The following is a 14,522-nucleotide window of genomic DNA, read 5'->3' as shown; positions in this document are numbered from 1 at the left end:
ACCCAAAGGGATGCCCACACTTCACCTGGCTACAGCAGATAGCTGATAGATTGCATTTGAAAAGTGAGGATGGACGACTGTCACCTATCCAGGACCCAGGGTGATACAGTGGTGTGGCGGATGTGGAGGTGCATGGCAGCAGTGTATGCTGGCTTGCTAACATGTGGCTTGCTGAGCAGCACTTTGTACCAGGTGGAAGATACTGAGTTGAGTGCATTACCGTATGTCACTGTTTTGTTTTGTTTTTTTACTAGTTTGGGAGGTGCTGTGACTTGTACTTGTGTTTGTTGTTAATAATAACAATAATAATAACTGTTTATAGAGGGCTTTCCCTGGAGTTGATGCACTAAAGAAAAGAAACACGAATAATAAAAATACGCTACAACAATCTACAAAAATCACAATTTAAGAGCTGATGAAAACAATCAAATGGACTCATGGCTTTATTGTAGTCTTTCCAGTGCTGTGGGTCAGTTCATCTGCATCAAAGAACATCCAGTATGTTGTCTGTCACATTTATTTATCCATCTTGCATATTTTTGGAATTTAAAAGTCCTTTGGGCACGCACGATAAGCTGAGGGCGTCCTGCATAAATCCACTGTTCAGTTCTCCATCCATGTTCATCTGATGTTTTCTGTTGTCTAAACTGCATCAAATAAAATCCAATATATTGCCCATCACTTATTGATGTGTCCATCTTGTTTATTTGTGAATTTAAAGTCTTTATGTTAAGCAACGGCACACTCTGTGGTGTGCACATGTCTTCCAGTGAGCTTCTGTTCATTGTTAAACTTGCCTCTGTTGGGAAGGTGTCGTAGCACGGACCCACAACAGGGGGCGCAAATGAACGGACAATGAGTAAGCCAAAAGGTAACAATTTACTGTTGTGACAATACACAACTAAACGTACAGAAATTACAAAGTCAATGAACACCAGGTGACGTGTGGCAGGCTCGAAGATAGAAAGACCCCGACGAGAGAGAGACCGCGTCCCCACACGGCCTCCACCACCAACGGTCTGAAGAACACCGGAGCCGCCAAGTTCCCGAATCCCCAGGTGACCTCTGTCTTCGGCTGTCGACCCTGGTACTGCTGGCAGAAAGCAGAGAAAGATGAATGAGTGTAAATCCTTACACTCAGGCGGTCTATAGTCTGTACACAGTTAGGAGGAGAACCTTCACCTCCGAATCACACACTCGTGCAGCTCCTAGTGTGACCACTTATCTGTAGCGCGGTTGTCGTCGTCACGCTCCACGCCACTTCCCAGATAAGGGTGAACACCACAGGATACCGGCTGCAACAGAAGTTCAGAATCCTACCAACGTGTTAATCAGCAGAGAGATTACCTCACGGTAGTCGATTTCTCGGCGAGGAGGTGGAGTCACGATCGGCTTTTAAGATGGTGATGATGATGATGAACGAGTGACAGCTGGTGCAGGGGATGAATGACAGCTGTCACTTCTTTCAGGGTCCGGCGCCCTCTCGTGCTTGGATGCCCGCACTCCAAGCAGGGCGCCCTCTGGTGGTGGTGGGCCAGCAGTACCTCCTCTTCAGGCGCCCACATACAGCCTCCAGGGAACGCCTGTGTTAAAAAGTGACTTCCACATACAGAAAAAAAAAACTGTGATTTATACTCTGGTGCAACATATATGTGTGTTTGGACCCCCTTCAAGGGGCATTTTTGACAGGTGCAACTTATACAGAAAATACTTTAAGCTGAACATGATGATCTGTGTGTGCAGGCATAAAAGTTATCAGGGGTTTATTGTTTTGTTTCTTCTTTCTTTTTAATAGAATTTGAAGTATTATAACAGTGCATATTCAGAAATTTTGAGTTTTAAAAAGTTGAATAGGCTTTAAGAAACAATTGTGTATGAAGTCCCCACTTATTACTAGTTACACATGGAAAACTCACTTTTGTGTTTCACTCCCACATAGTGATCAACAGAAATTCCGATTTTTATTTTTGTCTAATTTTGTATTTATTTATTTGTTTATTTATTTTCCACCCACCCATTTGTGTTTTTGAGCAGGACCACAGTATACGATACCCAGTTTCATTAAATTTACTGAAAAGCTTGGTCCTGGCCGGGAATAGTTGACATTATTTTCTGGGGCGTATACAGGGGAGAAAAAGGACCACATCCTAGAAAATAAGCATGCAAATACAAACAATTACCATGGCTTTCATGAATGTGTAAATTAGGACAAGTAAGCAGACACATTTCAGAAAGTGTTGTGATAACAGTGAGGGAGTGCACATTAGTGTGAAAATGTGTTTCAGCGGATTCTGCTGTGTGCACGTCAGATGTGTAGCTGCATTGTGAACGCTCTTTGTTTCTGCCTGTTGTCCCCTGATGTAACCATTGTTGTTCTGTTCCCATTTGAAGCCGAGTACGACTCAGTATGACACATCATTTGAATACATATTCAGAATTGTCTGCCCCAAACCAAACCCTGTGTGATTCTGTTTGTGTATCTTTTTGGATTTGTGTGTGTGTGTGTGTGGTGTTGTGTGTGTGTGTGTGTGTGTGTGTGTGTGTGTGTGTGTGTGTGTGTGTGTGTGTGTGTGTGTGTGTGTGTGTGGTTGTGTGTGTGTGTGTGTGTGTGTGTGTGTGTGTAATGAGCTCTTTAAGATGGCGCTGTTTAGCAACAAAAACTGACTCTGCTTAATATGTTTGGTTGTATGTCTGAAACATCTGAAACTCCATTTCTATAAACAACAAAAAAAAAAAACTTCTGTTTTTCTCACTTTTCTCAGTGCAATAAGGAAAACAGAACTACCACCGTGTAGACTTTGGGTTCGGTTCTGTATCATGCTACCTGTCTGGGTCCCTTGGACAAGATATTTATATGCATTGTCTCACTCCACCCAACTGTAAATGGGGTACCGACCTTGTTCTGAGGTGGTAACCTGTAGCCAGGGGAAGTTGTAGATGCTCCTCCTCTTTGTGCTATGGAATCCTGGACAAGCACCAGCACCAATGGGGTCTCGACGCTATAGATATGGCTAAATTATTTTTTTTCCCCCCACTGGACAAAATGTTGGTGTTACAATGCATAGACCAAGAGTTACGTATGTAACTACAGTTCTCTTGGAATTCCGGATGACCGCCAGAGGGCAGTGCTTTAGCACCTGGATTATTCCATGCGCAACATGTGCAGAGGTTGGGAGTTCAATGTTGGCCTCAGCTCTCGGTGAGTAATCCTGTTTTACTAGAGGTAAGCGATTGTGGCTTAACTTGTTTTTCCGCTACTGTGTGCAGGATGTGTCGCTCTCGTTTTTCCTACAAGTGTGCATTAATTTGTTACCACTACTGTGTGCAACGCTAATGTGTGTGGGACATGCCAGGACACGTCTCACTGTAGGACATGCTGCACTGTGCAGTCCTGTGGTTACTGGTTACTGTGGTATGAATGTTAATTCGTCAGTCTGAGTTTGTTACACACCTCCTCCGGCACTTTTTTCGCACATGAGCTGTATGTTGTGCCATTCGCACCCATGTGCCCGCTTTGCGTTGCTGCTGTGAAATTACACTGTTGCGAGTAGTTCTGCTTGTCACGCGAGAGATGGAAAAAAGAGCTGAATGCTGGGTGATGTGCTCCCATATACTGTCGCGGATGTCACTCAGGTCATGCCTACTGGCGTGACTTTGCTGGTATAAGACTCGACCTCTGCGCATGCATGCATAGAATAATCCAGGTGCTAAAGCACCGCCCTCTGGCGGTCAGGAGGAATGAACTAGAACTGGATTTGATAATTAGTCATACCATCTGTCTGTCTGTGTCCTTTGGCAAGATACTTGGTCTGCATTGTCTCAGTTCACTCAGCTGTAATTGGGTACCAGCCTTGGTTGTGGAAGTGGTCTGTGTCGGACTAGCATCTTGTCCATGGAGAGCCGTTGACTCTGTTCTGCGTTATGCGGCGGCATCCAGGTATATTATTTCTTCTGTTTGCTTTTTTATTTATTTTTTATTTTGTTTCAAAACAAACTTTTTTCATGTTGTCATTATGGGGTGTTGTGAGTAGAATTTGGAATAAGAACATAAAATGTGGAAAAGTGAAGTATGAATACATCACTGCAGTGGTTTCCATTTAGAAATACATGACATGTTCTGTTTTTGTTTGTCAGTGTAATCAAGCATCTTGGTGGAAAATAATATGTACCATTATTTTTTTTTTATGTTAATCATTACTTCTTAGTCACTTATAAAATATACAACGTATCCATATGTATTTTATGTCTATTTGTGTGTATCATGTTTTTAAAGCTGAACAGTTTTTGGGAAAACTGACTTTTTTTTAACCCCCCTGACCTAATGTCGTTTAACTTCACAGCCTCTTCTCTTTTAAGTTTCACTATGTTGTTTGCAGGATAAAGTGTTCACATATTTTTAGTAATGCTGAGGATTAGCTTTCTTACCAGAATCCGTGATGCTGCTTGGATTACTAGAGACATCTTTAAAAGAGTATATCCCTTAATGCGCAGCGCTATTTAAAAAAAAAACTTAACTGAATAACCATTTGTTAGTGGTCAGGTAAATTACATGATACAAATGTGTCTCACTGAATGTGTCTATTCAACTTTAAATTGGTCAGTTGTCTAATTTGTATTGAGCAAGATGGCCAATTATACCATCATCTCCAGTTATGTGGCTTCTACATTAAATCAATAAATAAAAAAAATGATATATCCGTTGTTGCTGAGAGTTTAAAAGCAGTTAGAGAAAAATCAAAGAAGAAAAAAATAATACAGATACTTTTCAGCAGACAAATGGGCCAATTGAACTCACATTTAGTGATATTTTGGGATATGGTGCTACTTTTAAATATGCGTATAACATTCAGAAGTAGTGGTTTATTTATAGGTTAAAGCTGTATAAATGCCCTTGGAAACCAACTCCTGTTGAGTAATGTTTGACTATAAATACTTTAAAAGCTTTTGATGAACTTTGCTGTATGAGGGGGAAAAGTCAGTGAAAAAGCATCTTGTTCTTGTTAAAGAATTGGTGGCGAGTGAGTTGCATCTTTCAGGCCAGCATGTGTTAACTCTACAGTGCAATTGGAGAGAACATAAACAAGAAGCTGTGAACTGGTGAATACCCCACCCAGATTTGGGTGAAAGTCTGCACTGGATGACCTCGTGACCTAAATCGTAAGGTCATCTGGGTACGTAGTGGGTGCCTTGGAGTTAGTCAGTTGTAGGTGTGTAAATATTTTGTGTGCCCAGGTCAAGCAGTATAGTTTTGATCAGTCAAACTATGATTTTGCACCCACTTAGGTCATAGGTCACCCTATGACCTAATGAATACAGTGCATGCAGAAAGTATTCACTGCGCTTCACTTTTTCTCCATTTTGTGATATTACAGCCTTAATCCAAAATGGAGTACATTCAGTTTTTTTTCTCTCTCAAAATTCTACTCACAACACCCCATAGTGACAACATGGATTTTTTTTCTTTTGCAAATCTATTAATAATAATAATAATAATAATAATAATAACTAAAATAAAGTATTCACAGCCTTTGCTCAATCTTTGTTCATGCTCCTTGGGTAGCAGTTACAATTCTCCTTGAATAGGATGCCACAAGCGTGGTGCACCTATCTTTGGACAGTTTTGTCCATTCATCTTGGCAGAACTCTCAAGCTCCATCAGGTTGGATGGGGAGCGTCGATGCACAGACATTTTCAGATCTCTCCAGAGATGTTCAATCAGATTCAGGTCTGGGCTCTGGCTGGGCCATTCAAAGACATTCACAGAGTTGTCCTGAAAGCCACTTCTTGATATCTTGGCTGTGTGCTTAGGGTTATTGTCCTGCTGAAAGATAAGCGTTGCCATCAGTCTGAGGTCAAGAGCACTCGGAGCAGGTTTTCATCCAGGATGTCTCTGTACATTGCTGCATTCATCTTTCCCTCAATCCTGACTAGTCTCCCCAGTTGCTGCTGCTGAAAAATGCAACAACCATGGAACAAAAGGCAACACGATAAGTGATAAACCAACTCAAACATAGGTCAAATAACAAACTGTGCAAAACCCAAAAACTAAGTGACAGGAAATAAACACGGAACTCAAGATAGAGTGGAGTGAAACCATGAGACAAGCCTAGAAATACATAAAGAACTGATGTGCATAAATCATGAGGACAAGGTGAACTGTGGACGGGAGACATCATGACAGCAGCACACACACAAAGATGCAATGACTCAGAGACCTGGAACATAAGGACCACACATACACACTGCATAGGCACGACAGAGACAGAGACCGCTGAAGAACACGCATATACACATATATAACTCAGACACGAGCCAGGGGTGACACACATACATACCAGACTCAGACACAAGCCACAGGTGCACTAACAGGGCACACCCACCACAGGTAATCCCTCTAAGACGGGTCTGCTTGAGGTTTCTTCCTACAATCAAAAAGAAACAAACAACAAACAAACCAGAGGGAGTTTTCCCTTACCACTGTTGCCTATGTACTTGTTTTGTGAGGGTTGCTAAGGTAACCTTTACCCTTGTGAAGAGCTTTGGGGTGACTTGTGTTGTGATTTGTCACAATATAAATGAATTGAATCAATAAGTTTCTATTGATTCAGACTGTCCTTTGATAGGGTGGTGGAGGGGTAGATGGTCAAGACAAGGGCAGCCGGGCGATAATAATCAGTGTTATTAGTCACCTTTACCAAGCCAAAAATAGCTTTTAAACTTGGATCTATCTATTTATAGCTCTTCATGATGTCATAAAATCACTTTTTTTTTCTCAAAAATTTGTCTTCTGCTTTTTGTGTTATATTCTACACAGATAAACAGATTGAATCTTTTAAGGGAATGAATCAAAATAAGCCAACTTCGAACTACTGTATCTTTGCCGTTGTTAAACAAACTAAGGCTGAGAACATTTTTCATTAAAACCATGTTGAATATAAACATTTTTCAAACAGCTTTGCGCTGACCTTTGAACTTTTCTGAGAGTTTGAAGACACAGATCAGCACTTTAACTCAACTGAGTCATGATGTTAAAATTGGGCCATCCACTGCTTTGTAGTACATTGAGATCATTCCAGGGATTCACGTCTTGATGTAAGCATATTTTTTACTTTTAAACCAATTATGTGATTTATATCCTTTAAATGTTTTTGTGCCTAGCTCACACGTTATTATGCCCCCCCCCCCCCCCCCCCCCCCCCCCCCAGTGTTCCATAGACATTGTTAATAAGTTCCAATCTAATTAAAACTGGTATGCTTATAATTCAAAAGTTCTGCTCTTTGAAACTGGAAACTTGATGAAGAAATGCCTGTCAGCCTGACTACTTATATCTCAATGCTGCTGTGTTACATCACGTTCAAAGAAATGTCCTGATTCTCGTTTTTACGACACACAGATGAATGCACACAAAATATTCACTGGTGGAGTGAGCGGAATGAAATGGTGATGAAGGGGCATCAGACTGATAGATGAATGGAAAATGTAGATGTTGTGCTGGCAGAATGTCAATGCCATCGTTTTCCTCTAAGCCTACAATCTTTGTTACCTCCACTTTTATGACAAACACAGGGATAAAACCAGAGAAAGAAAATACAGACTAGGAGAAGAAAAGAGTGAACCTCAGAGATGAAATTTGGTAGCTGGCAGGTGATGGATGGCCTGCAAACAGCCCATCTTCCTCTGGTCTTTGTGATAACATGGCATTCTCTTTTTCTCTGTCTTATTCCTACTGTCATCCATTTCTCTGTCTTGCTTTCTGTTTATACTTCCCGGAGAAGTAGGATCACTCTGTAGATTTTTTGGCTTTTTTATTTATTTATTTTTTTTTACTCAGTGACACGTTAGAGCTGCTGATTTGCAAAAGCCTGTTTTCTTCTTCTTTTGCTTTTTTCTGTGTGTCTTTGATAAGACTTCTTTTTTCCGCAGCACTCAGGGAACAGCTTGAAATCTAAATTACGTATATCTTGCCTCTTTTTCTACTCCCTTGTCCCCTATTCCCACTCTTCTTTCTTCCATTTTGCTTTTCATCTCATTGTTTTTGGATGATGGACAGTTGGCAAGAAGAACCGCGGGTCAACAGGTAAAACCCACATTTACATTTTCTATATCTTCCCTCTCCCTCTCTCTTTCTTATTCTTTGCATTGACAAAGACTGCTGTGTCATAATGTTTTTCTGACTTGGTCAAAACCATTGGGCCTCTCTGTTAAAAGCTTTGTTCAAGGTCACAGTTGTAATTTCACTAAATTAGAGTTTCTGTTGATGCACTTTAAAATGCTGACAGTTGGGCCAAAGTAAAGTCAAGAACAGCTCATCTTGGCCTGCGTCTATTGCCAAACTTGTAATGATGATATGCACGTTTATTCTGTATGCGCTGATGTGCAGGATGCTAAATTTGATAAACACACTGTTTTGGTTCAGTAAATCATTAGTAGTCTCCACTTACCTTCCAGCAAACACTGGGTGTGAGGCCAGATGCATCCTGGAGAGGTCAGAAGTCTTTTGAAGGTCAATTAAATGGTCACGTCACCATTTAAATTAGCTCAAATTTCTTTGAATTATAGAAGGAAACTGACAACCCCAAAATTCTAAATGCTGAATAAGACTACCAGTTTGCGTTCGTACCTTAGACCGCCTTGCTGTGATGCATGCTGTGAACACTACGAGCCAATAACAAGTACACTCGCCATTTATTGTGCCAGTGCATCTTTTCAGTAGAGTGTGGACCATCTCTTGCTGTAATACAGATGCTATTCTTTGTGGCCTACTCTGTACATGGTTGAGCAAGTCCAGGTAATGTGTCCCATTCTTCCAGCAGTGCTTCTCTCAGTTGTTGCAGGCTTTCTGGGGGACAACTTATCTGCCATGCATGTCCCACAGATGCTCACCTGGGTTGCACATTCGACTTTTTGCAGGGAATGGCGTCCAAATCCCAAGAGAGAAGCATGTGTGTAATGGACGCTCTCAAACACGCTTATTTGAGAATAATTATTGTTTAATTTTATGAATAGTATCAGGTTTTCCTCGTGGTTCCAAATATGAATTCCTGAATGGCTTTGTTGGCGGTGTTAATGTCACTCTAATGATTTCCCAGTATAAGAAGTCAGTCCTCCTCCAACATTTTCATGTCAAGGAAAAAAACGAAGTTAGAAAAATTTTAAATACGTATATGACTTTAGCTTTGGTGACTGTGACTTATTTTGTCGATCAGCTTTTCCACCCCTCTGACTGCGCCTGAAAGCCAAAATGCAACATTCTTACTTATTTCAATGTTGTACTTTTTGAAGTCAATTGAACATTAATTAACCATATTTAATCTGTTTCTTCAAAATGTGACTTCCACTAGGTCTTCAGAAAAAATAGTCATAATCAATCAATCAACATTTATTTATAGAGCGCTTTACAGCACCAACTGGTGTCCAAAGCACTTAACATTAAAAACACAAATAATAATGGGGTCATCCCTAATTAGAGTTTACAAGCATAAATTAATTGCACGCCTCCTTATTTCAGTGCATTTCTAACAGAATATCTCCCCCCCCCCCCCATTATCCCACTCATCTTTGTGAAATGAGCAAAAAAAAAAACCTCCACTTCTGTCCACGCTTAAAATTATGAAGTACAAAGTTGCGAACTCCACCTTCATTCCTGCTACACGTCTCTCGTTTGTTCTTCTTGGTGGTTTCTCTTTTTTCGTCCTTTCTGTGCTTTTCGGCAGCGATGACAGGGAGCGACGGTTTGGCAACTGAAGGAGGAGATCAATATTTAAAAACAGGCATCATTCTCGGTGCTCTTGCTGCTTCTCATTGTCTGCGTCTGTCTCCCCCTGGGGCCTGAGTCATCTACTCATGGTGTAACGTGGCTCCACAAGAGTGTTTGTGTGTGGCATGTCTTGGCTTGTGGTTTTATATTGGTATTCTAAGGCAAGTGCATTGGGATGATGACACTTAGCTGTCAGCACACAGCATTAATGAGCACGGTGACACACACAAACACACACACACACCAGCACTGTTCTCAAGTGAGATTAGCAAATGATCGCTTTCTCCTCTCTATTTATTTTTGTATACCCTCCAATTTAAAAAGCTCTTTATTTTCTATAACCTCACATTTCCGCTGTCCCCACATTGTCTGTTTTTTCCTTTCTGGTATTTTTTTCCTCCTTTTCTCCAGTTTTTCTCCCTCGATGTGTTCTCGGTGTGATATGTGTTAGTCGGCTGTGAACCCTGCAGACATGAGGATGACAACTCTATTAATACACAGTCAGCCAGCCTGCATGTGCGTGTGCATGCAGAGGTGTGCACAACCTGCAGAGATTGGTTTGAAGGCCTTAAAAACTGCAGGTCGCTCATTGGAAGATCATGCACCACGTGCACACTGACTGTCTCACGGACTCTATGGGGAGTTTTGGAGTGACTGACAGATTTTAATAGGAGAACAAGCTGTAATCTGTGAGAATCCATTCAAAGAGGGATTACATTCTAATCTGTGCATGGAATAGCCTTTCATCTCTGGCTCTCTCTCTCTCTCTCTCTCTCTCTCTCTCTCTCTCTCTCTCTCTCTCTCTCTCTCTCTCTCTCTCTCTCTACTTATCCATTTCAGTTTCCTGCCCCAAAGCTCTAACAATCCTTTTACCAGCAGTTTTTTTTAATCTTTCACATCCTTGATTTAATTTGTGTTTTTTTTTTTCCTGGTCCTATTTTAAAACCACATGCACACATGCCTGTGCACCTTCACACTGCGATGTCACCATAGCAGCACTTTACTGTTAATCAACAATAATTGCACTGGCAGAATTGTTGCAACACTGCAGTGTGTCACTGTATCTCTCGTGCTAAATTTTGTGCACACGTACCGGATGAGCACCATGGATGTCTTCAGGATGGCAGGAAATAATTTATATGATGGACTGAGTTGTTGTTTTCCATGTAGTGGAGCAGATAACTGTAACAATTGTTCATTTCTGGAAAGAAGCACCAAAGTTGGCACAAATACTTCTTAGACATTACTCTTTTGAAAAACTGAGTAGCCACTTGAATTTTCAGTAGGCGGCCAGGTAGGGGTCAATTGAAGAATTACACAGGGGTCAAAATTTAAAAATGCTCCAGTCATATTGAAAGCTATACCACATTATTTGTCTGATCACAATGATACCAAAAAGGTATAGTTTGGACTATCTGTGACTGAACGTTATGGAGTTATGGGGTAAAAACAACAAGAATGGTGACAAAGGTCAATTTCAGTTTGTACAGGGGTTAGAAGTTAAAGTTGCTCCAATTTTGGTAAAAAAAAAGTGGTGCAAATTATTGGTTGAACTAATAGGATTAATAAATGAAATAGTTTTGACTATGTTGAATGCTTGGTCTGCAAGGTAAAGGTAGAGCAGTGTCGACGTCCATTGGATTCTGTGACATGTGACATACGTATGTTACCCTGTAAAATGATAAATAAGCATGCCACATAGTGCAAACTATTCCTTTTCAAAACCCTGTTAACTCAACCAATAATTTGCATCACATTTTACAATACCTCCTGTGGGTTCACCACCTGCAGAGGGGGCCATGGGGGTCAGGGGCAGAGAGGATTGGGTGGCGGTCGAGGGCCCGGTCCATGCTCACAGCCCCTGGCTGTTGAGACGTGGAATGTCACCTCGCTGGGGGGGGAAGGAGCCTGAACTTGTGCGGGAGGTTGAGAGATACCAACTAGAGATAGTCGGGCTCACCTCCACGCACAGCTTGGGCTCTGGTACCCAACTCCTGGACAGGGGCTGGATGCTTCATTTTTCTGGCGTTGCCCATGGGGAGAGGCGGAGAGCTGGGATCGCATTGCTTATTGCTCCCCAGCTCAGTCGCCATGTGTTGGAGTTCACTCCGGTGAACGAGAGGGTCGCGTCCCTACGCCTTCGGGTTGGGGACAGGTCTTTCACCGTTGTCTCGGCCTGCGGGCTGAGCAGCAGTGCAGAGTACCCGACCTTCCTGGAGTCCCTGGGAGGGGTACTAGATAGCGCTCTGACTGGATACTCCATTGTTCTCCTGGGGGATTTCAACGCCTATGTGGGCGGCGACAGTGAGACCTGGAGGGGGGGTGATCGGGAAGCACGGCCTCCCCGATCTGAACCCGAGTGGTGTTCAGTTGTTGGACTTCTGTGCTAGTCACAGTTTGTCCATCACGAACACCATGTTCAAGCACAAGGGTGTCCATAAGTGCACGTGGCACCAGGACACCCTGAGCCGGAGGTCGATGATAAACTTTGTAGTCGTATCATCTGACCTTTGGCCACATGTCTCGGACACTCGAGTGAAGAGAGGGGCAGAGCTGTCGACCGATCACCACCTGGTGGTGAGTTGGATCCGCTGGGAGGGGAGGAAGCTGGTCAGACCTGGCAGGCCCAAACATATCGTGAGAGTCTGCTGGGAACGACTGGCGGAACCCTCTGTCAGCGAGGTCTTCAACTCCCACCTCCGGGAGAGCTTCTCCCAGATCCCGGGGGAGGTTGGAGACATGGAGTCCAAGTGGACCATGTTCTCCACCTCCATTGTCGATGCAGCCGCTCGTAGCTGTGGTCACAAGGTCTCTGGTGCCTGTCGCAGCGGCAATCCCCGAACCCGGTGGTGGACACTGGAAGTAAGGGATGCCGTCAAGCTGAAGAAGGAGTCCTCCTTATCTTTGTTGGTAGGTGGGACCCCAGAGGCAGCTGACAGGTACCGTCAGGCCAAGCGTGCCACAGCCCGTGCGGTCACAGAGGCAAAAACTCTGGGTCTGGGAGGAGTTCGGGGAGGCCATGGAGGAGGACTATCGGTCGGCCTCAAAGAGATTCTGGCAAACTGTCCGACGCCTCAGGAGGCGGAAGCAGCTCTCCACCAGCACTGTTTACAGTAATGTCTAAGGAGTATTTGTGCCAACTTTGGTGCTTCTTTCCAGATTTGAAGGATTCCTCTGTAAATATTCTGTTATCTGCTGCACTAATGCTCCCGATTCATTCGGCGTCGCCACAGCGGATACAGCTAGATCCGCATTGGTATGTGGCACAAGTTTTACGCCGGATGTCCTTCCTGGAGAAACACACACAGCCACTGGTGTTCCAAAGAGGTCTCCCATCCAAGTACTAACCAGGTCCCGCACTGCTTAGCTTCTGAGATCTGACGGGATCAGACTGACACAGAGCACACCAGCTGCATACAATGGACTGAGTAATCTGATCAAATCTATCAAATTTGATAGGATTTATTTATTTGATTTTTGTTGGGGTTTTTTGTTGTTGTTGTTGTTGTTTGCTCATGATATCTGAAAAAAGAAAGGGCTTTTCAGTCAACCTGAAGTCAAGTTCCAAAGGCCCCAAAATGAGCATAAACTCATTTATGCTCAGCATTGAAGACAGTTATCTGCATTCCACGTTCATTTCATCTGTATTTGTCCCCGTTCTGAATGCTTGCAGATAGGGATGAAATGGAGCAACACCAGCGATAGTCGTCTATTATTTTGATGAGAGATTTATGTCTACACTTTTGTTTCTTTTGTGTTTGACCATCACTATGTTGGATGTTGTCAGAAACCTTCAAGAGGACCTGCGGTGCTGCTTAGTGGGTATTTTTCTTCATTTCCTTTCCAACCTAAAAGATTTATGGAAATGTGTGTGCATTGACCATTTTCTCTGTTTGCAAAGTACGGATATAAATACATACATAAGTGGAGCATAAATGAACTCTTACTCAGTGTTCCTGAGGTAAAGAAGACATCAGCAGGATGTAGAAATTTTCTTCTCTATTTTTGTGTGATAATCTACCACCTGGAAGTGAAGTCAGTGTTTTGAATCCAGCTTAAAATAGACTTCTGTGGTTTATGTTTATGTTATACCACTTTTCCATCTGAATCAGAAGCCCAAGGGGCTTTACTGTGATGCCTCACATTCACCCATACTCATACACTGATGTCAGCATGCTGCCAAGCAGGGTGGTCAACTACACACCGGAAATCATTTGGGGATTAAGGACCTTGTATTATTAGTGTAATCCGGTCTGATGTGGATTTGAACCAAAGGCCCTCTGGTCACAAACCTACCACTTTAACCTCAGGGATGTGATGGTCCAGAATGACTTCAGTTTATTTGGAGTATAGTTGAGTTTGAATGTCAGTCTGTTTTTCAGATATTGATTTTTATTATTTTTTGTTGTTAGTGTTTGTATCTGTGGTGTTTTTGTGTAAATTTGGCATTTTAAAGCACTTATTACTTAGCATAGGACCACTTATTAGAGATTTAAAAAGGAAAGCATTTGGTTTATAAAACTCAAATTAGCAGGACATCTCAGTGTCTCCACAACACAAGATATCCACTGTGATTGCACTTCCATAGATGAATATGCAATAATGTATGACAAATGCATTATGAGAAATAGAATAATTGATCACCGAAGATCAACTTGGGTGTCACCTAGTTGAGGTCCACATCACAAAGAGGATAAATGTATCACATTCCTGGAAGATGAGTGTTTGGTTCCGAATCAGCAGCTCTGAATACAGAAGTCAGTG

General features: G+C 42.4%; 1 protein-coding gene across 3 annotated transcripts in view; it reads left to right on the top strand.

Annotated features, from left to right (window-relative positions):
- Positions 1–14,522, top strand: part of LOC117527072 (protein sidekick-1-like) — a 747,725-nt gene that overhangs the window by 468,115 nt on the left and 265,088 nt on the right. For 2 of the 3 annotated variants that reach the window (XM_034189250.1, XM_034189252.1), the window contains exon 6: positions 8,052–8,078. The exons of the other annotated variant lie outside the window; for it this stretch is intronic. In XM_034189250.1, the coding sequence (XP_034045141.1) occupies positions 8,052–8,078 (27 nt within the window). The remainder of the gene's footprint in view (positions 1–8,051; positions 8,079–14,522) is intronic. 3 annotated transcript variants of the gene reach the window in all.

The sequence above is a fragment of the Thalassophryne amazonica genome, chromosome 15, assembly GCF_902500255.1.
Source record: "Thalassophryne amazonica chromosome 15, fThaAma1.1, whole genome shotgun sequence".
Classification (NCBI taxonomy): Eukaryota; Metazoa; Chordata; class Actinopteri; order Batrachoidiformes; family Batrachoididae; genus Thalassophryne; species Thalassophryne amazonica.
The sequence above is the reverse complement of the archived record's forward strand: the minus strand, read 5'-3'. Positions and strand labels throughout refer to the sequence as shown.